At 34.3% G+C, this 27,156-nt stretch overlaps 2 protein-coding genes across 2 annotated transcripts; one reads left to right on the top strand and one right to left on the bottom strand.

The window, feature by feature from the left end:
• Nucleotides 1–15,498: 15,498 nt before the first annotated feature.
• On the bottom strand, nt 15,499–20,795 carry LOC141660025 (uncharacterized). Its single transcript, XM_074466981.1, has 4 exons — nt 20,194–20,795; nt 19,599–19,839; nt 17,474–19,458; nt 15,499–17,356 (listed from the first exon to the last, which is right to left on the bottom strand). The coding sequence occupies exons 1-4, from the start codon at nt 20,793–20,795 to the stop codon at nt 15,499–15,501; spliced, it is 4,686 nt and encodes a 1,561-aa protein (XP_074323082.1).
• Nucleotides 20,796–22,307: 1,512 nt separating this feature from the next.
• Nucleotides 22,308–23,994, top strand: LOC141723943 (uncharacterized). Its single transcript, XM_074525913.1, has one exon. It carries the CDS (start codon nt 22,841–22,843, stop codon nt 23,855–23,857), a length of 1,017 nt encoding a protein of 338 aa, XP_074382014.1. The 5' UTR covers nt 22,308–22,840; the 3' UTR covers nt 23,858–23,994.
• The last annotated feature ends 3,162 nt before the right edge of the window (nt 23,995–27,156 follow it).

Below are 27,156 nucleotides of genomic sequence, written 5' to 3'. Positions count from 1 at the left end.
GTTTTAAAGCTGTTTTTGATTGTTTTAATTGATTTTAAATGCTTCATGTGATACATAGAGATGTATAATGCTTAGACTAATGTGCTAGATGATGTAACATGCCTACCTTGATGTTTATTCATGTTGATATATGTGATATATGCTTAGTTTATCATGCGATGATAGATTTAGGTGAACTTAAATAAACATAAGGTATTTTTTAGACAACCTAGTATAGTGAAATTGTTTCATAACCTTAATAACAATATTATGAATACAATCAAGAGATTCTTGTGTTTGTGAAACACGTAATTGAATATGAATTTTCGATATGAGAGAAAGGATGATTCTGTCAACAACAGATCTCTATCTGTAAGAAAAGGTTATTAAGTGACGCCTCTTGACAATGCTCCACCCGATCTGGGAATCATCTGATTATTGATTATTGATTTGAAATATTTAATTTAAAAGGAAGAATTTCTTTATAATATGATTATGATTGTAACGTAATATAATCCCTCTAAAATTAAATAATATCAAGTAGTAATTGGCCAATGATACAACGGGCTTGTGTCGGTCATAGCCTTCCAACATGATAGAAAGTAGTTCTTATTTTTGAATCATTGTCGGTTCGTGCTACAGCCGAGGGCTTTGATTTCGAAATAAGAAATACTTGTCTATTACATAGAGATGTGTACATTGAATAAGAATCTAAAGGTCGGTATGTGCTACAGCCGTGGGCCTTTGGGGACTGATTCAACTGTACGGAATGTTGGGTTAGACTTGACTTAGAATATTGAGTTTGTCGTGCTACAGCCGAGACTCAATTATTCAAGAGGCTAAAGTTTGATTAGGGAATAACATGAGATGTAATTGACAAAAGTTGTCTGCCTATTGAATATTACATGGCGGTTCGTGCTACAGCCGAGGTTGTGTAATGGAATGTAGGATCCCTATTCCCACTAGCATTATGAATGCTTAATTTTTCATGTAGGGGGTTGAATAAATTAGGTAAACTAGTGGGAGCCACTTATGAATAAAGACCCGATTCATATAGTGTTTTGAAATGAAATCGATTATTTCTAAGTGTTGTTATGTGTTTATCATTTACAGATTTACTTTGTACGTTATGTCTTTTGCACTATCACTCAGGAGCATACTGGATGCTCACAAATTGACTGGTCCTAATTATGCTGACTGGCTTCGAAACTTGAGAATTGTTCTCAGGATTGAGAAGCTGGAATACGTGATTGACTCACCTAAGCCTACTGAACCTGCTAGCGATGCGCATAATGATGAACATGTTGTGTATCGTAAGTGGATAGATGATGCAAATGTTGCTCAATGCATCATGCTAGCTTCCATGAACATTGAGCTACAGAAGCAACATGAGCATATGGATGCTCACACTATCCTCATGCATCTACAAGAGTTGTATGATGTGGCGGGGAGGACAGCTCGATATGAGATATCGAAGGAGCTGTTCAGTTGTAGGATGTCTGAGGGATCATCTGTGAATGACCATGTACTTAAGATGATCAATTTGATTGAACGTCTTGGACAACTTGGTTTTGCCATGGATGGGGAGCTGAGCCAAGACTTGGTCTTGCAATCGCTTCCGAGTTCATTCTCGCAGTTTGTTGTGAACTTTCACATGAATAAGTTGGATGTCAGCCTGCCTGAACTCCACAACATGTTGAAGACTGCGGAATCGAATTTTCCCCCTAAGAAGAGTTCTGTTCTTCTAATTGGTGAAGGTTCCAATCCTAAGAAAAGGAAAAGGAACCCTTCCAAGAAGAAGAAAGTAGGTGAAAAAACGCCGGTTCCACCAAAAGCTGAAGACCCCAAGAGCAAAGTTGTTTGCTTTCACTGTAACAAGGTGGGGCACTGGAAGAGGAACTACAAGGTTTACCTTGCAGAATTGAAGAAGAAGAAGGGTAGTGAGACTACCACTTCTGATTCAGGTATGTTCATGATAGAAATGAATATGTCATTAAATCAAATTTCTACTTGGGTATTAGATACCGCCTGTGGTTCTCAAATCTGCAATTTGTTACAGGGACCAAGGAGAAGTAGGACTCTTGAGAAAGAGGAGGTGATTCTACTGATGGGAAATGGAGCAAGAGTTGATGTTGAAGATGTAGAATCATTTCATTTACATAGGCCTACGGGCAAGACTATTGTTTGAAATAATTGTTATTTTGTTCCCTCGATTGTGAGGAATATTATTCTCATGTTAGACTTGGCTGGATTTTCATTTATTATTGAGAATAATGAATGTTCTATTCTTAGAGATAATATTCTTTATGGACGTGGTACTTTAAATAATGGTCTGTATATATGTGACATAATTTATTTCAGATTGAACAAACTAATAAAAAAAAAGGGATGATGAAAATCTCACTTTATAGTGGCATTGCAGTCTCCATTTAGTAGACATGGAGAGAGGGCTGCAAATTTGCTAGGAATGGTACACACAGATGTATGTGGACCAATGTCTACGCAAGCCATGGGTGGATTTTCATACTTCATTACTTTCATGGATAATAGATCTAGATTCGGATATGTGTTTGATGAAACACAAGTCTGAAGCCTTTGAAAAGTTCAAAGAGTATAAGTATGAAGTGGAGAAACAAACCAAACATAGTATTATAATTCTTCGATTAGATCGAGGTGGTGAATACTTTAATGGAGTGTTTCTAGATTATCTCAAAGTAAATGGTATAGTCTCCCAGTGGACTCCTCCAGATTGGTATCTGAAAGGAGAAATCGAACTTTGTTAGACATAGTTCGGTCCATGATGAGCTATGCAAATCTTCCAGTATTCCTATGGGGTTATGCATTGGAAACCTCAGCATATTTACTAAATAAGGTGCCTTCCAAAATCTGTTCCTCAAACTTCGTATGAGATATGGAAAGAAAGGAAACCGAGTCTTAAACACGTTAAAATTTGGGGATGTCCAGCTTATGTCAAGAAAGTTGACCCAGATAAGCTGGAATATCGATCCGTAAAATGTAGTTTTGTGGGATATCCTAAAGAGACTTTAGGGTATTACTTTTGCACCGATCATCGGGTGTTTGTCTCCAGACATGCTACCTTCTTGGAAAAGGAGTTTATCCTTGAAGGAAACAGTGGGAGCAAAATTGAACTTGATGAAGTTCAAGAAGCACAAACTACTACGGATCAAGTGGAAACACCTGTTCTGACTGAACATCCTTTTATGGAACAGCCCATTCATAGGTCAGGGAGAGTGTCTCGCCAACCTGAAAGGAAATATGGCCTTGTCATTGAGAATGATAATGAGTTGTCGATCATTGATGATGACGACCCTGTGACCTATAATGAGGCTATGAGTAGTGTTGACTCAGAGAAATGGCATAGTGCCATGAAATCCGGAATGGAATCTATATATACGGTATACGTAAGAATGATTAGAGCAGATGGCCAGGTGGAGACCTTTAAGGCCAGGCTTGTGGCAAAAGAATTCAAACAAAGGCAATGGATTGACTTTGATGAAACCTTTTACCTGTAGCCCTGTTAAAATCAGTTCGGATTTTGCCTGCGAATGCTGCTTACTACGACTATGAGATCTGGCAATTAGCTAGATGGTTTTCTTTCCAAGAGAAATGAAAAGCTAGTGTGTAAGCTGCTGCAAACCATATGTGGTTTAAAGCAGGCTTCTCGAAAGATGGAACATTCGTTTTGATGAGACAATCAAAGAGTTTGATTTTATCAAAAACGAAGATGAACCATGCGTCTACAAAAGGGTTAGTGGGAGCGCGGTAACATTTCTTATATTGTATTGAATTAGAGTTGACACACATAACAACATAGCAGACCCACTCACAAAGCTACTTTATGAAAGTCACTTTGATCGTCATAAAGACAAGATGGGTATTAGATACCAGAGTGATTGGCTTTAGTACAAGTGGGAGATTGAAAGGAATATGTCCTAAGTCCAATCATGTATTAGGATTTAGGAATAACTTTTATGTAATCTGTTTTGATTTCATTGATATTAATAAAGACTTGTTTTATTTTTATTACGGGCTTTATCTATTTAAGTGTTTAAATAAGATATACCATAGTTTAGAGTAAAGCTTTTTATGGATTATGATGAGATCATAATAGTGAGACCTAAAAAGATGATAACTCTAAACTTAAATAGTTCCTGGTCATAGGATTACTAACTGGTAATTAATAATCCGCAAAGATCGGTACATACTATGCTTGCTTCATTATGAAGGATGTCTGTTCTCATAGACATTTGTGTGGTGACACTATAGCTAGTATGTAGGTGCTTATTATAGAATTAGTTCACTGAACATGACTCGCCAAGCTGAACAACTGATGGAGTTCACTCACGTGTCAGCAGTTGTTCGCTTAGTGATAGTTGTACAAGTATCCTTATACTTGAGGTCATCATAGTCATCTTGTGTACACTGAACTATGCTTTGGTTTAGTTCTTAGTCTCCATGAACAATTATTAGGGCTCTTCTGGGTATAGGAATTTGTACACGAAGATAGTGTATGATCAATAAAGGATCTACCCCTTCCAGTGAAGGAAGCGAATGTTCAAGGCTGATCCACTTATGCTAGTTCAGGAATCTCTGGCCAGAGTGAATGAAATTAGAAAGGAGTTTCTAATTTGTATAGAACTACGCATAGTAAATGGTAAGCAAGTGATTGAATTAGATAGGCTTGACACGAGATCCATGCCTTGTATTTAATCGGGACATTGTAGGGTAGAAGGAGTTTATTGTACGGTAACTATTCACTGACAGGTTCTTGATATTCTAAGCAGTGAATTCATATTATCCGGATAGTCGCGATATGTTGAGAAACATCACTCACGATGTAGAATAAATGTGATTAATTAATTAATCATATTTAATAAATTAGAGAATTTATATAAATAATGATAAAATAGTTTTATTATTATTTATTTCTACTACCGGCTTAATATTGAACCTACAAGGTCACACCATAAAAATATAATGATTTATTGGTGGAGGAATTAATTAATAATGGCTAATAATTATTTATTTGTGAAATAAATAATTATTTGGCAAATTTAATAATTGATTAAATGAGATTTAATTGATTATAAATTAATTAAGAAAAGTTCTTAATATTATTAATTAAGGATTTAATTTTTAGAAATTAAATCAAGAGAGAGAATTATTTCTAAAGTGTTTAGAAAAAGGATTAATGATTAAAAGGTGTTTTAATTATTAATGAGAATAATAAATGGGATAATAATAATATTTATGGGAAAATTTCAGCTGAAAATTTTGCCTATAAATACACTATTATAGACCCTAATTTTATTCTAACCTCGAAACCCGAAAACCCAAAAAGTTTGGAAAACCCAATTCCTCCACCTCCTTCCTCCTCCTTAACATCGTTTTCTTGGTGGATACCGGTGGAGTGCTTCACACTTGAGGAGCAACTGCTAAGGATCTCTGATCGTTGTCTTCGAATTATTTTAAAAGGTTATATTCGATCCCTCGAATTTTTATTCACGATTTATATGCTTTTATTTGGATTTTATATGTGTAAAAGTATTTTGCCATGCCCCCGCTGCGTTTAAAAATCCAACACATACTAGCTATAGTGTCACCACACAAATATCTATGAGAACAGACATCCTTCATAATGAAGCAAGCATAATATGTACCGATCTTTGCGGATTATTAATTACCAGTTAGTGATCCTATGATCAGGAACTATTTAAGTTTAGAGTTATCATCTTTTAGGTCTCACTATTATGATCTCATCATAATCCATAAAAAGCTTACTCTAAACTATGGTATATCTTATTTAAACACTTAAATAGATAGAGCCCGTAATAAAAACAAAACAAGTCTTTATTAATATCAATGAAATCAAAACAGATTACATAAAGAGTTATTCCTAAATCCTAATACCTGATTGGACTTAGGACATATTCCTTTCACTTATCATGTCAAAACAAATGATAATTGTCAGTTTTTCCTTACTATAGTGGATGACCTGTCTAGAGCCACATGGGTGTACTTACTTAATGATAAATCTCTGGTTTCCACCTTGTTTGCCAATTTTATTCAATTGATTAAAAGTCAGTTTGATACGGACATTAAAACTGTTAGAACCGATAATGGAACTGAGTTTCTCAACAAAACTCTTGCTAGTATTTTTAATGCCTTAGGCATTACTCATCAAACAAGCTGCGTTTATACTCCTTAGCAAAATTGGTTAGTCGAACGGAAACATCGACACATTTTAAACACAGCTCGAGCTCTTAGATTTCACGCAGGCTTACCAGTTCAGTTCTGGGGGGATTGTATTTTGACTGCGGTGTATTTAATAAATCGCACACCTACACCAGTTTTACATGGCAAAACTCCATATGAGATGTTGTTTAAGAAACCTCCAGATTTTGTAGCTCTTCAGGTATTTGGTTCACTGTGTTATGCCTCTACACTTCCTTCATCTCGAGACAAATTTGAGTCACGAGCTGTCAAGTGCGTGTTTATTGGATATCCGTATGCTCAAAAAGGTTATCGAGTTCTTGATATAACTTCTAAGAAAGTGTTTGTTACCAGGCATGTTCAGTTTGTGGAAAACATATTTCCATTTCAAACAATGATTACTATGGAGCCATCTCGGTTGTTTCCGGAATGTGTCTCGGGTCTATATGATCCTTTGGGTCCTGAGTCTTCTGTTCCTGATGAGTTCACTCAGGACTCTAACTCTTCTTCGCACTGCTTACCAGACAAAGATATTGTTCCTGTCAGTACTACTCCTCTGGTGACTAGACCTGTTCGTGCAAAGCAACTTCCTCGGAAATTTGCAGATTACACAGGGCTTCCTGCTCATCTGGTGAGCTCTGTCACTATTGATTTATATCCTTTGGATAATTACATCACCTATGATCAGTTTACTTCATCATATCAACAGTTTGTGGCCAACATTACTAAGATTCCTGAGCCAACCACATTCAAACGTGCTGTCACTCAGGCTGAATGGTGTACTGCCATGAGTATCGAACTTGCAGCTCTTGAGGCGAATAACACCTGGGAGGTTGTTCCTCTAACTCCAGATAAACGTGTAGTTGGCTGTAAGTGGTTATATAAGGTGAAGTATCTTCCCAATGGTGAAGTTGATCGCTATAAGGCTCGTCTTGTAGCAAAGGGATTCACGCAAACGGAGGGTCTGGATTATTTTGATACGTTTGCCCCTGTTGCAAAAATGATGACATTTCGAGTTGTTATTGCTATTGCTGCTCAATGCAATTGGTCTATTACTCAACTTGATGTCACAAATGTTTTCCTTCATGGTGACTTGGAGGAAGAGGTGTATATGGAAATTCCTCCTGGCTATGTCCCTCCTACTGCTATACTAGCAAAATTTCCGAATCAACCTCTAGTTTGCAAGTTGATCAAAAGTTTGTATGGCCTCAAACAGGCACCTCGTTGTTGGTTTGTTAAACTTTCTGCTGCTCTGTTACGGTTTGGATTTCATCAAGCTAGATGTGATCACAGCTTATTCTATTTGGTTCGAGGATCCTCTATGGTGACTTTGTTAGTCTATGAGGATGATATGGTTTTGGCTGGGAATGATGTTAAGTTGCTTCAAGAAGTTAAAACCTTCCTAGCTACTAATTTCAAAATAAAGGATTTAGGTGCTCTGAAATACTTTCTTGGCCTAGAGGTTGCTCGATCAAGCTCAGGTATCTATATTAATCAACGCAAATATACACTTGATATTCTCAAAGATGTGCATTGTGAGCATTCCAAGCCCTCTGTTGTGCCTCTGGAGCAAAACTCCACATTGGCCCTTGATGATTCTCTGTGTATGGCTGATCCCACCATATATCGTCGCTTGATTGGTCGACTGATTTACCTTACTATCACTAGGCCTGACATTGCCTATACAGTGCATTTCTTATCTCAGTTTCTTCAAGCACCTCGTATTAATCATATGCAAGGTGCTATGAAGTTAGTTCGCTACCTCAAAGACACATGTGGTCAGGGTCTTTTCTTCCCTGTTTCTAGTACTATGCACCTGCAAGCATTCTGTGATGCAGACTGGGGTTCGTGTCGTTTAACACGACAATCCATCACTGGCTACTGTGTTAAATTCGGTGATGCTTTAACTAGCTGGAAAAGTAAAAAAAAACAGCACACTATATCTAGGTCTTCAGCTGAGGCTGAATACCGCTCGATGGCTGATTGTTGCTGTGAGATTTCTTGGCTTCAGTCCTTACTGTCTGAACTTCATATGTCTGTCACCACTCCTGCAGTCTTGTTTTGTGATAATCAATCTGCTCTCTACATTGCCACGAATCCAGTGTTTCATGAACGCACCAAGCACATAGAAATGGACTGTCATCTTGTCCGTGAAAAGATCAAGAAAGGTCTGGTGGTTACTCATCATTTGCCCAGTCAACAACAACCAGGTGATCTGTTTACCAAGGTTCTTCCATCCTATCAGCTTCAGTATCTTCTCTCCAAGTTAGGCGTCTGCAATCTCTTTCAGCCTCCTAACTTGAGGGGGGATGTAAACAATATGACGGCTGCTGAGTCAGCAAAGTGTGAAGAGTCAGCTAATGATAAAATAGAATGACAACTGTAGTTAGTTAGTATATAAGGCCTCAGTTAGTTAGTTACAGAAAATGATTTTCTGCTTCTATGTAATATACACACAAATATAAAACTAGATCTGAAGATAGATATAGGAGTCATCTCCTTCATTTCAGATATGTAATTTTCAGTATTTGATTGCAATCTTACATATATCAGGGGGGATTTTATGTAACTAACTAACTGAGGCCTTATATAATAACTAACTACAGTTGTCATTCTATTTTATCATTAGCTGACTCTTCACACTTTGCTAACTCAGCAGCCGTAATATTGTTTACAGTAACACATAACAAATAAGGTATTCCGCGCATGTTATTGGGGTATACTTGAAATTTATGTTTTACTAATCCTTGATACGCAGCTGAGTTTTGGGTATTTCACGATACACATAACTTATTTGGGTATCCACATATATACATATACACTGTAGCTACAGTCCTTCACTTTCTTTTCTTCCGTTCAAAGCTCAGAGACCTTCACACCAGCACAAGTACCTCAGGTAAAACTCACCACACATACATACAATACATACATATATACCTTTAATCAAAAATTCTTTGCGCCAAAAGATTCATCAGCCAATCATATAGTCAATTAGGTTAAAGTATTTATCCGCCATCGTAGCCATAGAAGAGAAGGGCTGAGGTTTATATATGTGTTTAAATGATAAGTTGAAAAAGGAGGAGGTTATGTTGCTTATCATGATCATTGAGTGCCCGATAAATTTTAAAATAAATAATTTATAACTTAAAATTAATAAGTGACTTAAAATGGATAATTAGATGAATACTTATAAGTTATTTAAGTGTTTGGTTAATTTTAGTTATAAGTTATAATTTTTTTTAACTTAAATAAACTAAAATAAATAATTTTTAAATATTATTATCTTAATTCATGACTTTTAAATTAACGTAACATTTAAAAACATATATTTAAAAACTAAAATTAATAAAAAAGTGAAATATCAAAATAAGTTGAGAAAAAATACGTCGTCGACTTATAAGTTGGGTCGACAAACAGTCCGAGATAAGTAATTACGGGCTTATAAGCTATAAGTAACTTATAAGCCCGTACACAAACAGACCCTGAATACGCATTTTCCATTGGGGTAATTCAATGGTTAAATTCGCCATTGAACATGGGTATTTTGCTCAACAATAAAAAATTGGTATATTTAGCATCTTTACCCTTCGGGTCATGGGGTTAAATTATGTCACAATTATATTATTAAAAGTTGTTATTCCCAAACAATCTAAACAAGAATTACAGAAGGGGGAGAGTTGAATGTAATTCTGGCTTCTTTTTAATTTTAAGAATAGTTCTACTATAAATATATAATTGTGTTTAATTTAGCAATGGTGCGGAATGAAAGTAGTAAAGAAATCAAATCACAAAGTAATCAAATACAAGTATTTAAAAACTTTCTGATGGATTGAACTTTTTCAACAGAGATATATATTAAGTTGAGAACTCTGTGTAACACAATTGTTCACATCTGCTTACAAGTTGAAATACAAGAACAGAGAAATTCTTTACAGATTTTGCCTTATCTATTTCTCTGGTAAAAAATGCTTACTTGCTTGAAAAACCATTCAACTTGCTACACTTGGTCTATATATCACCAAGTTACATGATAAAAAGACAAGATAATAAGACAAACTGTATCTAGTCTAACTTCATACTGCTACACTTCTCTTTCTAGTATCTTTGAATATTATCTGTTTAGCATGGAAATTGAAATTCTTCTTTGTTCTCTAAATCCTTCAAACAGGCTGCCACATTCCATTTGCATACAACCAACGCATGTGACTGTCAAGTCACTATCAACTACTCTTTTGAATTTGAACATCCGTTGGAACTTAGATTGATCATTTGTTGGAAATCTGTTTGATCATCCGTTGAAACTCTGGTTGATCATCCATCGAAACTTATGTTGATCATCCATTGAAATTTTGTGAATTATCCGTTGAGACTGTCTTTTTGGCAGTTAACTCTATTTCATTTATACAAGATTACAAGGCATCTAATATTTACAATTCACCATCCTATCTTGCATATCAATCTAGTTGTCAACATGACTTGAACATTCTACAAAACCTATTTCACTAAGCCATTTAAGTATGCAGAAATGTGCTACTAATCTTATTGTACATAAGCTACTCTTTCAAAGGATATTGAAATGATTATCCGTTGAAAGTTACAAAATCACTTAATTAAAATCTACTAAGTGTTTTATTCAAGTTACCATTAAGTACTCAACATATTCCTTTACAAAAGTGTCATGATGTATAACTTTTAGCATAAAGGTATCTAGAAAAGAAATTCACCATTGCATATAAAATAAAAGAATTTTTTTACAATTAATAGTCCAATTAGTGTCTCCAGCAGTCCGGTTCCAAAATCCAAACTCAGTAGCAACACAAGTACGGAACACTCTAGCATAAGTTGTAATTAGCTAATAGCTTTGTGTTTCTGTTCTTTATCTTTTAGTGTCAAATAACATGACAACAATAAAAATATATAAATTGTTTCTACAAAAATGCGCAAAAAATATCTAAACTGATATATTATAAGCTTATGTCCAAGTAATATATGAGTTTAAATAACTACTTTCGTTTAAATGAAAAAAATGTAGTTGAAATTGTTTGTCATGTTGGTAAGAAGGTAATCAAATGATCCGACTTGTAACTTCTCATGTTAATATCATATACTATATACATGTTATACAACGAATACTTAGATAACCAAATTTACATTTTAGAAGGGCAGTAGCGATCAAGTCATTCAATCCATAAATTATTGGACTATGTAGTAATCTATACTATAATCATATAAAGTTTTAAATATCTAAACTTTGACCCAACCCATTACAAATGGTCCAATCAAAAATCCTTTATCTTATTCATTTTATTAAGAATGGGTAGAAAAATGATTACTATGATCAAAGTTGAAACTCTTTTCCCTAATCCCTCTCTCAAATGATCATTATGTGCTTGGTGGGATTCACGAGCCGACTTATTTGATTAATCGAAGTTAATCATCTTCCGAACTTGAGTTGTGTAATTTTACGAAACAAATCGAGTAAGCTCATTCAGTTAACTGAGTTGGTTTTCATGAGTAGTACGAGCCGTCTCATTTAATTTTATCCTTAAACAAGTCTAAATCTCAACTCAAAACTTGACTCGTGTGTTTCGTGTGTTCTGATATTTTAGATTTGTAAAATGTTCAAGGTATTGATTTGATGATAAAATTAGTATGTTCGATAATTTAAATTGGATGAATCGGGTAATTGTGTATATATTAACATCAATAAATTATTTGATCTTATCTTCGGGAATACTCTATTACTCAGCAACATTATGTTTGTTCGATTAAATTGTTTTTATATGCGGTAAAATTGTTTATAATGATTGGTTATATTTTAAAAATAGTATATTCTTATTATTTTAAGTTATTATAAATAGAATGCATAATTTCGATATGGTAAGTAGATTATATGTAATTTAACAACAAGCCTGTTCATGTTTCACAAATATAGTCAATATTGGGAGGTTGACTTAAAATTTAGCTAACAAGAATCCATGATTTAATTAAATTTTATACAATTTCTATAATTTTTATTTATGATATATTTGACAAATTTTTAGCTAAAAAATTTTACCCATTAAAGATGCTTTGATAAGAGTGTGGGCTTTTTACAGCTCTACGCATATTTGGAATTTTTCACAACAAAACAAGAAATCCCAAAAAAAAATTAAATTCTTTTAATTTTAAAATATGTATTTAGATTATTGAAAAACATGTAAAATATATAGAATCACGACATATTTTTATTGTTTTTTTGTGAATAAAAATTTAAGATTTAAATTTTTTATTTACAAAATATATTTAAAAAATAATAAAAAAAGTATACGGAATGCATCTTTAAATACACGTAAAAATTAAAATGGACAACTAATTTGAGATGGAGATAAACTTCCACATTAATCTTTTTCAATAAACTTAACCACTCCCTTATCTCATTTTAGTGTAATTAATTTTTTTGGATAAAGATAATAATTACTTACTCTGTCTCATTTAATTATTCATGTTTATGAGAAAATGTCATGTACGCATTTTATATCAATACTAACCTAAAACCCGTGCGATGCACGGATTATATAAAATATTATATAATTTTTGAATTTAATTTAAAGTAAAAAATTTAAGCTCTGAAATTTGTTTATTAGAATTTTTTAATAATATAAATTGACAATAATTTTAAATATACACGTGTATAAATTAGTGATATTTTTAGTTTAAAAGGAAATATCACTAATTGATATATAGTTTTATTTACAGGTGTGTATATATAATTTTGTTTTAGACCGAATGAATAATATATATAATTTTGTTTTAACTTGATAACATTATATCAGCTAAAGTTATTTTTATATTTTATTTAAGATCAAATATGATTCAATTTAGGCCTGACCGGATAAATAGTATAGTTTTTTTTTGTTTAAACCAAGTCACAGGTTCGACTCCCACGGAGGAGAATTTATGATTATGCTTCCTCATGTCGCTTAATTGTGTTTTATCTTGATTCATGTGATTTGTTGATTCACGTTATTTGTAGGTTATTGCGTTAACCCATAAAGTTTACCCAGTACGCACCCAAAGAGTAGCGGCTGCGGGTTACCTAAGATAAAAAAATCATAAGACATATTATAATTCTATTTTTATTTGAATAATTATATTGTGAGTATTAATCTATTTATGAGTGTTTTATTTTAAATATTACTATAATTACGGTGACCAGACCGACTACCAACCAAACATTCATTGTTTCGTTTTTAATATAATAGTATAGATAGATAGATAGATAGATAGATAGATAGATAATAATATAGTATAAATTTTATTTTATAAAATAGAATTATTTGATGATATTTTTGAAAGGAATGTTTGATGTTGAAAAAAAAAGATAACACATTTTATTTTAAAAAAAATATTGTTATTATTTGAAAAAGAAATATTGTTGTTTGAACAAAAACCCCGCCGTTCAAAAATCAGGAAAACCATTGCTTATTTTCAAGTTTCTTAGTAATGCATTGTATAGAGCGCCAAAGTTAGTGTTTTTAGGTATTTTAATGTCTATGACATTTTAATAAGGAAAAATTGCCTTAGTTAACAATTGTTGGACAATAATCTAAAAAAATTATTATAATTTTAAATAATATAAAAATATTAATAAATATCCGTGCATCGCACGGGTTGTAGGTTAATATCATATAAAAAACCGCAATTGAAATATTAGTTTGCTAGAAAACGAAAAATTTAGCCGCTGCAAAATTTCATAATTTGTAAGTTCTTAAAAAATATTAATTAATTAATTTTATTATTAACGATAACAAATAAAAGTTAAAAGTTTAATGTAATTATATGTATGTGAATATTTAGATTTACGTAACGGAAAAATAGTAAATTGGCATGAAGCTTCTGATGTGTGCAAAATTTCGCGGCTGTATCAAACTGTGGTGTGGCGGGATAAGAGTTGATTCACATTAAAATAATCTTCGAGTTTCTGATGTCTATACATTAAAATTAATTTACTGTTATTATATTATTTAGATGTCCCTTTTGGTTTATTTTTTATTTAATTAAGGGTAATTAAGTAATTTCAGAAAGTACCGACCGACCGACTACCAAACTTTTAATGTTTCTAGATAAAGTGTAGCTTTATATGTTACTAGCATAATAACCGTGCGAGGCACGGATTATTTTCTAGAGTTTTTTTATGAATGCAATTATAATGCTTTTAGTTATATTCTTATTTATAAATGTTGTATAACATCTAACGTATTTATCCGTGTATCATTTTCATACAAGACATTACTAAATTACACAACGTTTCCAATATAGCTTATTAAGAAAAATATATGTATTCTTGTTTGTGTTGTATAATTGTATTTAATGAATGAATATAAACAGGGTAGTCAGTGTACGTTTAAAATGAAACAAATAAATTTAATATGTAGAATGTCGTTGGTATGTTTACAAAGAAAAAGTTAAAAACTAACATATATGTTGAATACGGGGTTTAAATTTTGAATTTCATTTAAATAAACTATATAACTGGTCTATATTATTACTGAGTTCTCTACTAACTTACAGTTAACTTACTCAATTTAAAAAGATAAAAAATGAATAACTGAATTCAGAATTACTTGCAATCATAATATAAAATAATATAAAATTTAAATTACTGTTAATATAAAAGTTGATTTTAATGAAAAATGTTAGTTTTTGAAATTTAACGTACGTATGTTTGGAAAAATGTTAGTTTTTTTACACTACTCTTAACAAAATAAGATTAAGTTATATGTATCTATATCAGCATCTGAATTATCGTATGTTACATTTCTTAGAAAATTACGATGGTTTCAATTATTTATATGCTAAATATCTAATTTATGTACATGTATAATCATTATTAATATCTAGTGAGACAATTGATTACTTAAATAACATGTATTTATAATTATTCAAAAATTAAAATTATGTAATAAATAAATTGCAATAATTTATATATGGTATTCACATTATCACTGAAAAACAATCCATATATGTTTTGTACGCGGCCGAGTATCAATCATGTAACATAAAAATAAATTATATATTGTAAGACTTATTATTGATGTTCATGATTTTTTTTCAAGAATTTGAAGGAAAAATTGTAATTATATTGTTATTTAAACTATTTTTAAGTTTCTTTCATTACAACTCTAATATTTCTTCATATAATAATTTGATAATATTGTATACTATTTTCCTAAAATTAAATATTTTTCAATTCGATAAAGTTTTATAAATATATATTTTTTTTGCCAGGAAAAAGTCGAGATTTTATTGAATTATCAAATCATTCGACAAAACATATTGAAAATCGGAGTGGACATCCCCCACTCTCCAGATACGATCAGCTAGGGAACAATTTTGTCGCGCCAAGAAATGAGCAACTTTGTTCGCAGATCGCTTCACAAACTTAAACTTAACGTTTTTCTCACTCAAACTTACTAGAAGTTCACGACAATCTTTAATAACTCTTCCCAAGTATGATAAACATGTGAAAGAACTACGAATTGCCTGGACATTCTGCAAGCAATCTGATTCCAATATGACATCGTGTTGATCTTTGTTTTTTATCCAGCTTAAGGCTTCTCGAATGCCCAAAGCTTCTGCCAAATCTGGATTTGGACTACCTCTCAAGCACCGAGTCCTTGCTTCAATGAGACTTCCTCTGTGGTCTCTAACTACAAAGGCGAAACTGAAGTTTGAATTTTCCTCGAAGATGGCAGCATCTGTATTAATCTTAACGCTATTTGCAGGTGGTAAGGTCCAGTGTTCATCTCCATCCTCTGCTGATATATAACCCAGAGAACGATCAAAAGTTCGATCCTGAACACCCTTCCATTGGTTAAGTAACGATAAAGCAGATTCTACCACGATGGAAATATTTAAGCTTCGTTGATTCCATATGACATCGTTTCTGTTTTTCCATAGAATCCAGCAGACCATGACAATGTCAAGAACCTTCTCTTTGCTGTAATGTTGAAACACCCAATCTAACCATTCTGGAAAAATATTGATATTGTCCAGGTCGAAAGAAATGTCCAACTTTCCCCATACTGATTCTGCATAAGCGCATTGAGTAAAAATGTGCAAGCATGATTCAGGGTAATCATTGCATACAGGACAAGTGATAATAACTGGGACTCTTTTGGTAAGAAGCGTGTCTCTCGTTGGCAGACAATTAGTTGAGGCTCGCCATAGAAAACTTTTGATCTTGGGAGGTATTTTCAAATTCCATAGCTTTCTCCAGAAACCAGAATTATCTGCTGTGTTATTGTCATTTCTGTCGCCTTGCAGCAAAAAGTAAGCACTTTTGGCAGAGTAGTTGCCAAACTTCTCATATCTCCAATACCAATTATCATTCACCTCTTTATCCATAGGAATTGAAAGGATAATGTTTGCATCTCGACTATTGACAATATCCAGAATCAAATCTGTATCCCAACTGTTGTCAGCCATACTAATTAAAGAAGAGACCTTTTGATCTTTTATTGCTTCACTTTCAGTTTGAATCATTGCTTCATCTAAGTCTGGAAGCCACGGATCGTCCTTGATATTTATTGACCTCCCATTGCCCACTCTACAGCCGATTCCATTTCTGATAACTGATTGAGACTCATGAACACTCCTCCATATAAAACTCGGATTACTACCGATCTTAGCATTAAGAAAATTGCTCTTAGGGTAGTAACGAGCTCTGTAAATTCTGCTCACTAGCTTCTCCGGATATTGAACTAGTCTCCAACCTTGATTACCAAGTAAAGCAATATTATAATCACGAACACTTCTAAACCCCATGCCACCCTGAGATTTTCTTTTACACATTTTCTGCCAACTTTGCCAATGGATACATTTGTCTTTCTTCGATGATGTGTTCCACCAGTACTTGCACATGAGATTTTCAAGTTGTTGACATAAATCCAATGGCAAGAGAAAAACACTCATTGCGTAGTTTGGGATAGTTTGAGCAACAGTTTTCAACAAGATTTCTTTACCTCCTTTATTCAACAGAGATTTGTCCCATCCTTGAATACGAGCCACCAACCTATCTTTAATGTACTTAAAGAGCACTGACTTATTCCTGCCAATAATATTAGGTAATCCGAGGTATGTACTGTGATCATTTGCTTCCCTGAAGCCAAGCTTTTGACAGAGATCTGTTTTCAATGACTGGGAAGAATTATTGCTGAAGAAAACTGAAGATTTGTCCACATTTATTTTCTGACCTGAAGCTCGTTCGAAAATTTACAACAGATTCATAACATTATCAGCACTATCCAAATTCGCTTTGCAAAAGATGTAGGAGTCATCAGCAAATAACATGTGAGTTATAGAAGGGGCTGATCTGGCTACTTTCACTCCAGATATCAATTTACTATTTTCGAAGTCTTGTAAGAGAGCTGTTAATCCTTCCATGCACACTAAGAATAAATAAGATGATAAGGGGTCTCCTTGCCTGAGGCCCCTTGTTGGAGTTATAGAGCCAAACTTTCTGCCTGCATGAGCAATACTATAAGAAACTGCAGTTAAACAGCCCATGAACAATTGGATAATCTTTTGATCGAAACCCATTTTTGATAAGATTGCCTCCAAATAGTTCCACTCAACATGATCGTATGCTTTGGACATATCCAGCTTTAGAGCCATCCAGCAATCTTTCCCTCGTTTCTTTCGCTTCATGTAATGCATTACTTCGAAAGCAACCATAATATTGTCCGAAATAATTCTCCTAGGGATGAAGGCACTTTGAGCTTCAGATATGATCGCTTCCATGACTGTTTTCAACCTGTTAGCTAGGACCTTGGATATGACTTTATAAATCACGTTACATAAAGATATAGGACGAATTTCAGTCATATGAGTTGGCTTTGATTTTTTCGGAATAAGGGCAATGTTCGTACCTTTCAAGTGATCATCAAGATTCCCTGTACGAAAAAAATGCTTGACCACTTCTATTACATCATTCTTCACTATTTTCCAACACTTTTGATAAAATCCCGGACTCATGCCATCCGGGCCCGGAGATTTGTCAGGGTGCATATTGAACAGAGCGTTCTTAACTTCCTTTTCATTGACCTCTGCCAAGAGCTTTTCATTCTGGAGAGCTGTTACTCTGCTTGAAATGCACCTAGTAACACGAGACCAGTCTGTGTTCGAAGCGGTGAAAAGGTTTTTAAAGTAGTCCTCCATCAGATTTTCTAGTCCAGAACCCCATTCTTTTTTATTTCCTTGATCGTCTTGTAAAGAAGTTATATTGTTGGCTTTTCGTCTATTTTTTGTGGCAGCATGAAAAAATTTACTGTTTCCATCACCCTCGCGAAGCCACATTTGCTTTGATCTTTGACGCCAAAATACCTCTTGTTGAGTGTATGTTTCAGCTAACTTCTTTTTCTCCTCGTGATACAGACGTAAAGAATTAGAGTCTCTTCTGCCTTTCACAGTTTTCAGAAGTCTTTTACTGCGTCTGATACGATCTTCAAAACTGCCTGTTATCTCCTTACCCCAGACTGACAAAATTTCTGCACACTGCGATAGTTTATCGTATAAGTTCCCCGTGTTATTCACCCAAATATCTTCAACTAACTGGTAGAGCATTGGTTCTCTGAGCCATGTGTTTTCGAAACGAAAGGCTTTAGTCCGAATAAAAGGAGTAACAACAACAGGTTCCAGTAGAATTGGGTAGTGATCAGAGGTAGACACCTCTAAATTAGAAAGTTTGGCTTCGTGAAACATATTAAGAAACTCGTGGTTAACTAAGGCTCTGTCAAGACGTATCTCGATATGGTTTGTTTCTTCTGTTCCTCGACTCCATGTGAACTTGTAACCATGTAAATCCATGTCTATTAGATTGCAATCTTCAAGAACTTGATGAAAGCCCTGTAAGAGATCAGATGGATAAGGTCTGCCACCTATTTTGTCTTGCTGGGATAGAACATTATTCATATCTCCTATCAAGCACCACGGTAGGGTGTTTGAGCTTGCCAAATTTCTGATCAACTGCCAGGTCTCTCGTCTCTTTGACCTATCCGGTTCTCCGTACATTCCTGTGAGTCTGTAACATAACCCTTCTTTAGTAGACACATTCACGTCAATGTGATTTTTGCTAAAAGAATTCAGAGACACTTCTTCTTTGTTTCTCCATAAAAGGGCAATACCTCCACTGTGTCCGTTAGCTTCAACTGCTATCATGCCATTGAAGCCTAACATCAGTCTTGTCTTCTCTACTATAGCTTGCTTACATATGGTTTCGCATAGAAATACAAAATTCGGGATCTTTTGGAGCACAATCTCCCTAAGGAATTGTAAAGCCCATGGGGTCCCAAGCCCATGGCAATTCCAGCTGATAGTACTCATAATACTAGGCGAGCACCCACCTGGGCACCCGCCATTTGTCCATTTTTTGGATCAGCTAAGTTGTTTGGGCTTGTTTGTTCGATGTTCATGTCCTCATTCCCATCCAAAATGACTTCATTATTTAGGCCCAATTGTATCTCTTGATTTAGCCCATCACCTGTCCTCCTTTTTTTGAACTCAACCACAGTGATTGACTCCTTTTCTGTTACTTGCGAGATTACAGCTTCCTTAGTTTGCTCTTTCCTTATCTCTGAATTCCCGCTTTTTCAATTTTTTTTGAATCCATTATCTCCTATAATCTCTCCCTTACTAATTATCCCCTGATCGTGTGGAGAAAATTTTGGATCATGATTGCCCCCTTCACCACTCTGTTTTGCCTGAGAATGTGTATCACTATAATTCCGATCTCCATCGTTAAAACTGTTGCGTAGCCACTTCGCGCCTATAGGCCTGATTTGTTTTTTGAAAGGAGCCCTCATCCATGGGCCGTAAGGTTTAACAATCTCTGATTATGGAGTTTCAAATAAACGAGTGCAAAATTTCTCTGAATGCCCTAATATACCACATATGAAACAAAAAGTTGGTATATTTTCGTATTTGAAAGTTATCCAAAACCAGTCTGCTCCTGTGTTCTTGATTTTCATTCTGCGTTTGAGAGGCTTGTTAACATCCACCGTAACTCTAATGCGAAAATAATCCCTCCATACACCTTGGAAATTACTTGGACATGAAGCAACAAACTTACCAATACTGTTACCTACTTCTGTGAGAATCCTTTCAGACATAAACCCTACTTTGAGATCATACACTTGCACCCAGAAATCCATTGTGTTTAGATCTACATTGCGAGGATTTTCTTCTTCCTTCAGTCGACGCATGACTAACGCTCTTCTATTAAAGGACCATGGACATCCTTCCATTACTCTTTTAACATCCACTTCATGATAAAACTGAAATAAGAATAGATTTATCTCGATTTCTTTCATATAAACTCCCATCCCTGGTTTCCAGAGTGCTGCCATCGTTTGTTGCATGGCTGAGAAATCGACCTGTCCTTCAGATAGAAATCGTGCTACAACACATAATTTAGCATCAAATCCGTTGACTAACTGGTTTTCTCCCTGCAACTCCGCTATATCTAAAGTCAGGCTATCTTCCTCCTCATCTTCCAGAGAAATATTATTCATAGCATGGACTAAATTGCTTGTTGAAGCCATAGAGACAGAATGACGAAAAGACTAGAGACGAATCAGACCATGTCACATAGACAAGACTAATTTTAGATAACTCATCATGTTTAAGTTTTATAAATATTAGTTGAACTGGTAATTAATTTCTTCAAATTATTGAATAATATATATATTTTAAATAGTATAAAATGTTTTGAATCAAATACTACAATATAGTATAGATATAACTTTTATTTGAATAATTCAAAATATTAAAATAATTCAAAATATTTGTACAATATTATCTTGATCAATAAATATTGTTTATCTAAAAGAATTCTTTTTAAAATGCTAGTTTTTTTAAACTGAAAAATGAAAAATAAATCAATTTAATATATCATCGTAGTTTTAACAAATCTCGTGAGATCTCATATCAAATTTCAAATATTTTTAAAATCGAGACAAGTCCCAAAACACTATTGCGCTATTAGTGAAGTTAGTAATTTTAATACAAATAATCAATTGACTTGATCCTATAAATACCTCAAACACATTAATTTATATTAATATAAGATATCAAAAAAATTCACATTATTGGTAAGATATTCTCGTCGAACTTGTAATTTAAATTTACTAAACGTAAAATCTGACAATGTTTTTCGGCTAGTCATGTAGTCAAATTTCGAGTATTTTTTGAACAATGGGCCAAATTCTGATTTCAAATTCAAAATAAACTAAAATTCATTGACTCATTATAATTCGAACTTATCTAAATATTTAATACCAATCTAGATTATTCATACATAGGCGATTCTATTTTCAATATTTTCATTAAAAATTATATATATACATTTTAATTACTTTTGATAATAAAAAATTGTTAAAAATATATGAGATATATTTTCAAACTAAAAAATAATAATAAATAAAATAATAATCCATTTATGTATTATGCCTAACTTTATATATGAAATTCAGTTCTTTAGAATTAATTGTACAAATATTCAAGTAACTATCATATTTTTGCGGAATTCAAGTAGCTATCTTTAATGTTAAATAAAATATTCCTTTAGTACAGTTACATATTATGTGTATGATAAAAAGTATATGTGACAATATGGTGTGATGATACGAGGTTATATAGAAGAATGAAGCAACCTGAGCTCGATTCCCACAAAACTCAATTTTTATATAAATATTAAAAAAGGGGTAGTTTAATCTTTTCAATGAGACTTTTTAATCTCAAAATATTATCCCCTTGTTGTGCTATTATATATAGAAGAGATTTAAAAAGAATTATTTTACTAAATAAATTGAACGTTTAATATTAGAAAAAGAAAATTTAAAAATAATTTGAAAAACTATACTCTCTATTCATAAAGCTAGAAAAATAAAAGTTGGCGGAATGGATATGGATGGGTGACACGTGACGTGTCGAGTCCAAGCTCGGACAAAAACACACGAAACAAAACATCAACTTCCCTCTCCTTAACCTTAACCGGCTGCCGGGAAAACAACCGACACGTGCACGTATCCTCTTCTTCTATGCCCTCCTATTTCCAACAAAATAGAAAGCTCACTCCCATTTCTCTCATTCATACAACTTGCTCACATTTCTCTCTCTTCGATATCTATTTCCCCGGCGAATCTTCCGATCGCCATCTCCACCGGCGATGATGATTCCGTCATCATCATCTTCTCCCGGTAAGAACACTACCTAAATGCTAGTTCCTGATTTTTCTCAGCATCACTAGACTTAACATAACAAATCGTAAATATCAACACCTCTACTTTCTATACTTTCTATAGTTATAACTTATAGGTAAACACACACATCTACACATAGTAAATGTGTATGACATAATATTTCACTAGTTTACAGTTAATGGTTTAGGTGCGTGTACCTTTTCATGTATATATTCAGTTAGAGAAAATATTTTACTGCTTCGGATAAATCTCGGGATAAGCGATAAATCAAACGATAAACACTTACCGTTTGGACTATCTTATCACGCTTTGTATTGTATAGAGTTGAATAGAGGAGAAGAATCTTGTGTATTGCTTATTCAAATTTATAGTTAAAAGTGGCGAAGATGAGTTTAAGTACAGCTGATGAAGATTCGGATGAAGATATAAGTTTACCAGCTGATATTGATTGGCATATGCTTGATAAATCCAAGTTTTTTTTCCTCGGCGCTGCCTTGTTTTCGGGTGTTTCTGTTGCCCTTTATCCGATTGTAGTCTTAAAAACTAGGCAACAAGTTTCCTTATCTCAGGTTTCTTGTATTACAAATGCTTTCTCCATTTTTCGACACGAAGGATTGTGTGGTCTTTATAGAGGATTTGGTACTTCTTTAGTTGGTACTATTCCGGCTAGGGCCCTTTACATGACTGCTCTCGAGGTTACTAAGAGTAATGTCGGGACTGCTACGATTAAGCTTGGCTTATCGGAGGCCTCTGCTGCTGCCATTGCTAATGCTTCGGCTGGTTTGAGTGCTGCAATGGCTGCACAGCTTGTTTGGACTCCCGTAGATGTTGTTAGTCAGAGATTAATGGTTCAAGGTCAACATAATTCCAAGTTCCCTTCTGCTTGTAAATATCTTAATGGAATTGATGCATTTCGGAAAATTCTTAGAGTGGATGGAGTCAGAGGGCTTTATAGAGGATTTGGGATATCTATATTGACTTATGCTCCATCGAATGCAGTTTGGTGGGCATCTTACTCTGTCACACAACGACTGGTATGGGGAGGAGTTGGTTGTTATTCTGAAAATGGTGTTAATACTGTGAGACCGGATTCAAGAATGGTGATTACAGTTCAAGGTATTAGCGCAGCCATGGCTGGAGGCATTTCAGCTGTAATTACAATGCCATTTGACACGATCAAGACAAGATTACAGGTCCTCGATGGTGGGGACGACAACGGACGAAGAGGGCCAACTATTGGACAGACAGTTAGGAATCTAGTAAGGGAAGGTGGATGGTTAGCTTGTTACAAAGGATTGGGACCTCGAGCAGCTTCCATGTCCATGTCTGCTACTACTATGATCACTACATATGAGTTTCTAAAAAGGCTTTCGGCTAAAACACGAGAGGGCTTGACACCATGAATGCCATTAGTCCTTAGTCCTGGTTCAGGAAAACACAAATTTTAATTTGAACTTCAGTTACTACATACTAGTCTATTGTTTTTCCATTTGTAAAGAGTCATTATCAATAATGCAATGTTGACAAGTTGCCATCTTCACCATCTTTCCACCTTATCCATACATTATCTTATGTTGAAAGTATGTTATCCACAATCTTTTATGAATGTATTATTTAATTATCTCGTTAATCTCAAGATTAGTATTTTAAACTTAAAGATTACCACTTCCTGACTTGTTTGTCTCATAACATGGATAGATTCTTGATTCATGTAATATGTGAGTACACCTGCACCCTCATGACTTATTCACCGTTGGTGCTAGCAACATTTCTTTGGGTGCATATTAATTCATTAAGCCACAATGTAGGCACTAAGCTTATTAGGTTAAGCTTAAAGCACCCTTTTAGTTACGGGTCCTGTTTCACAATTGTTATAATACTGAGGCTAATTTGGTAGAAGCACCTACCATTTTCTCTGATCTTTTATGAAACAACTACAAGTGTGACAATATTTATAAGGTCCAGGTTGCTTATGAGTCGTTTCAACTCAAACACGATGAAACTATACGGATTAAAAATTGGAAGATGTTTGTTTAGTATCTATTCTATATATAATAGAGTAAATGCGGGTTAGGTGAGACCATTTATTCCATGTAAAATGACAAGTTTAACCCTTATCCTATTTATTATTTCGTATTTAATATCCATTGATAGCTAATCTTCATTAATGCATATTAATTATTTTGTAACTAATAGCTATATATATTCACATACTTACATATATATGCATACATATGTTACTTACAATAATATATATCATTTTAAAAGTTATTAATTTAATTAAGAATTAGATATCTCATATATTTATTAATATAAACATGATTAAATTACATCAATTTTTTTAATAACATGTATCATATTAATAATGGTTTAAGTAGCTGATAAAAAAACATCACTCACTAATTTTAGAGTACAATTGCCAAATATAATATTTTTTAAAACTGTTTGAAATTTAATACGATTATTTATGACATATTATGAGTATCAAATACTTACTTACAAAATAGACAATAACATAATCACATTTAAATCATCATGCACGTATATTACATGAAATTCTTATCAATACAACACAAAAAACATTTTTTTGCAGATCAAATTATAAATTGCTACGTCGATGGTATATGGTCACATATACACTATGCATGTGTGTTACACGAAATTAACACTAATACAACACAAAATACAAAAAACATATTATGGAGTATCAAACAAGTCGACAATAATATAATTGCCATTGAGAACTTCTTTGAATACAACACATAGAAAAATAAGGTTGGTAACCGCCAATATTTATCACTAATTTAAATTTTCAAATATCCCAAAAATACACCAAAATTAATAAAAAATATTGTAATATTTTAGAACATGCACGTGCCTCGCACGGGCTACAGAGCTAGTTCATATGAACATGTACAAAGTAAGTACGTTAAAATTTACAACTTATAAATTGGTTTGCTAACTTTGTTTCATATTCACATAGATAACTTTATTTTGTATTCATAAAAACGTGTAATAATGCTTTAAACTTACCGATAGCCCATAATTAGTTTAGGTATAAACTTACCAATAGCCCGTAATTAGTTTAGGCCCAATAAGAGCAGCCCAGTTCCCAGTTCCGACCGTCCAGGTGACCCGGATCTGGAACATTCCAACGGTTCGGATCCGGGGACATGTTGGTCCATCATAGTCGACATCGTGGGTTACCGAATCTTTACTACCTACACACCTATACTCACAAACCACTACTATCTGTTTAATTCGTATTTTACATTTTCTTCTCCGATACCCTTTCTTACTCACGCTAGAGGTGTCGCGGGGACGCCTCCCCCTCCGGCTCTGGTTTGTAGGAGCCCATCCTACAACTATACCACAAACACTATCATTTTCACACAAATGGAGGTTGAGTCCGGGTACAAGGAGGAGAAGACCCCGGGGTGATTTGGAGTTATCATTGGCGCTAGAAGGAGGTGTCGAACATCCGACCAGTGGCGGTGTTCGTTTTCAATACCTCTACGCCAAGAGACCAGAATATCTCACAACCGTAAGATTACTATTTTGATTTTTTAGATCTACTTTGTTAAACACTTGCGCTTTTAGAATAATTTTAGGAGATCTTGTTTAGCCTATTGGTCATAATACGTGAGCACTCATTGAGTTATAGTTGTGTTTACCACGTACTTAGATCTAAAATTGCGTGTTATTGCACGAGCCTACACCCTCTCTTACTGTGATTTTTGCGTATTGTTGAAAAACCATGGCTACAAGAAAAAATAAGGCTGCCATTTCTGGATCAATCCTACCACCACCCGCCCCGCCCAGGGATGGAGAAATGGAAGATGTGGAGGAAGAGCCCCTTATAACCCGGACTCCATTCCAACCTCTCCAACCAGGAGATCAGAGAGTAACCATTGAGAAAGCAGTTCACAAGTATGCTGACACTTCAGCGAATCCATGGGGAAACATGACCCCGGAACAGATACAAGCCGGAATGAACATTTGGAAAAAAAAGTACAATCCTGAACCGGAAACCCGCCCCGGGGATCAAGAAGAGCATTCTGAAGAATCAAGGGGATCGGTCCTTGACCGCATTGCCAAGAACCTGAAAAGGCCACCGAAAGATGCCCGAGATGAAATTAAAAGAACCACTCTCCGGGATCGAATCTGTAAGGAAGAAGAGGCTAAAGCCAAGCAAATCATTGAAAAAAGAATCCGAATGAAGAAGCAAAACTGAAGTAAAAAGCACACATAGTTCATGTTTCTTCAAACTCCGAACCTGAAAGGGTCTCCAAGTAAGAACAAATGGCTCGGGCCCTCCGCGATCTCAAAAGGAAGGTCGAGGGCGATATGGAGATAGGAGCAGCTGCCACCCCTTTCCCCGGGAAACTGGAGTCCACCCCAAGGGAATCCGGACTCAAACACTAAAATTTCGATTCTTTCGACGTACTAGCCGATCCCAAAGAGCACCTGAATTATTTCGAACAAATCTCCAACATCTATGATTACAATGATCTCACAAGATGCAGTTTCTTTGCGTCAACGCTCAAGGGAGGAGCTCAGAAATGGTTCAGCCGAATCCCATCTCGGAGTGTGGATTCATAGAGAGATTTCCGAGAAATGTTCTTGAAAAGGTTCCGGGCTAATCGAATGAATGAGTTACAAATGTGCCATTTGGAAACAATCCAACAGAGAAGCAAGTAGT

The sequence above is a fragment of the Apium graveolens genome, chromosome 5, assembly GCF_009905375.1.
Source record: "Apium graveolens cultivar Ventura chromosome 5, ASM990537v1, whole genome shotgun sequence".
In the NCBI taxonomy this organism is placed as follows: domain Eukaryota; kingdom Viridiplantae; phylum Streptophyta; class Magnoliopsida; order Apiales; family Apiaceae; genus Apium; species Apium graveolens.
Note: the sequence above shows the minus strand (reverse complement) of the source record. Positions and strands in the feature narration are given on the sequence as shown.

Coding starts and splice junctions, on each gene's coding strand:
- LOC141660025 (XM_074466981.1), bottom strand. CDS start 20,795: ATGGCTTCAACAAGCAATTTAGTCCATGCTATGAATAATATTTCTCTG. Junction 19,459..19,598: donor GACAAATGGCGGGTGCCCAG/GTGGGTGCTCGC, acceptor ACCATATGTAAG/CAAGCTATAGTAGAGAAGAC. Junction 17,357..17,473: donor GATAATGTTATGAATCTGTT/GTAAATTTTCGA, acceptor GCTTGGCTTCAG/GGAAGCAAATGATCACAGTA.
- LOC141723943 (XM_074525913.1), top strand. CDS start 22,841: ATGAGTTTAAGTACAGCTGATGAAGATTCGGATGAAGATATAAGTTTA.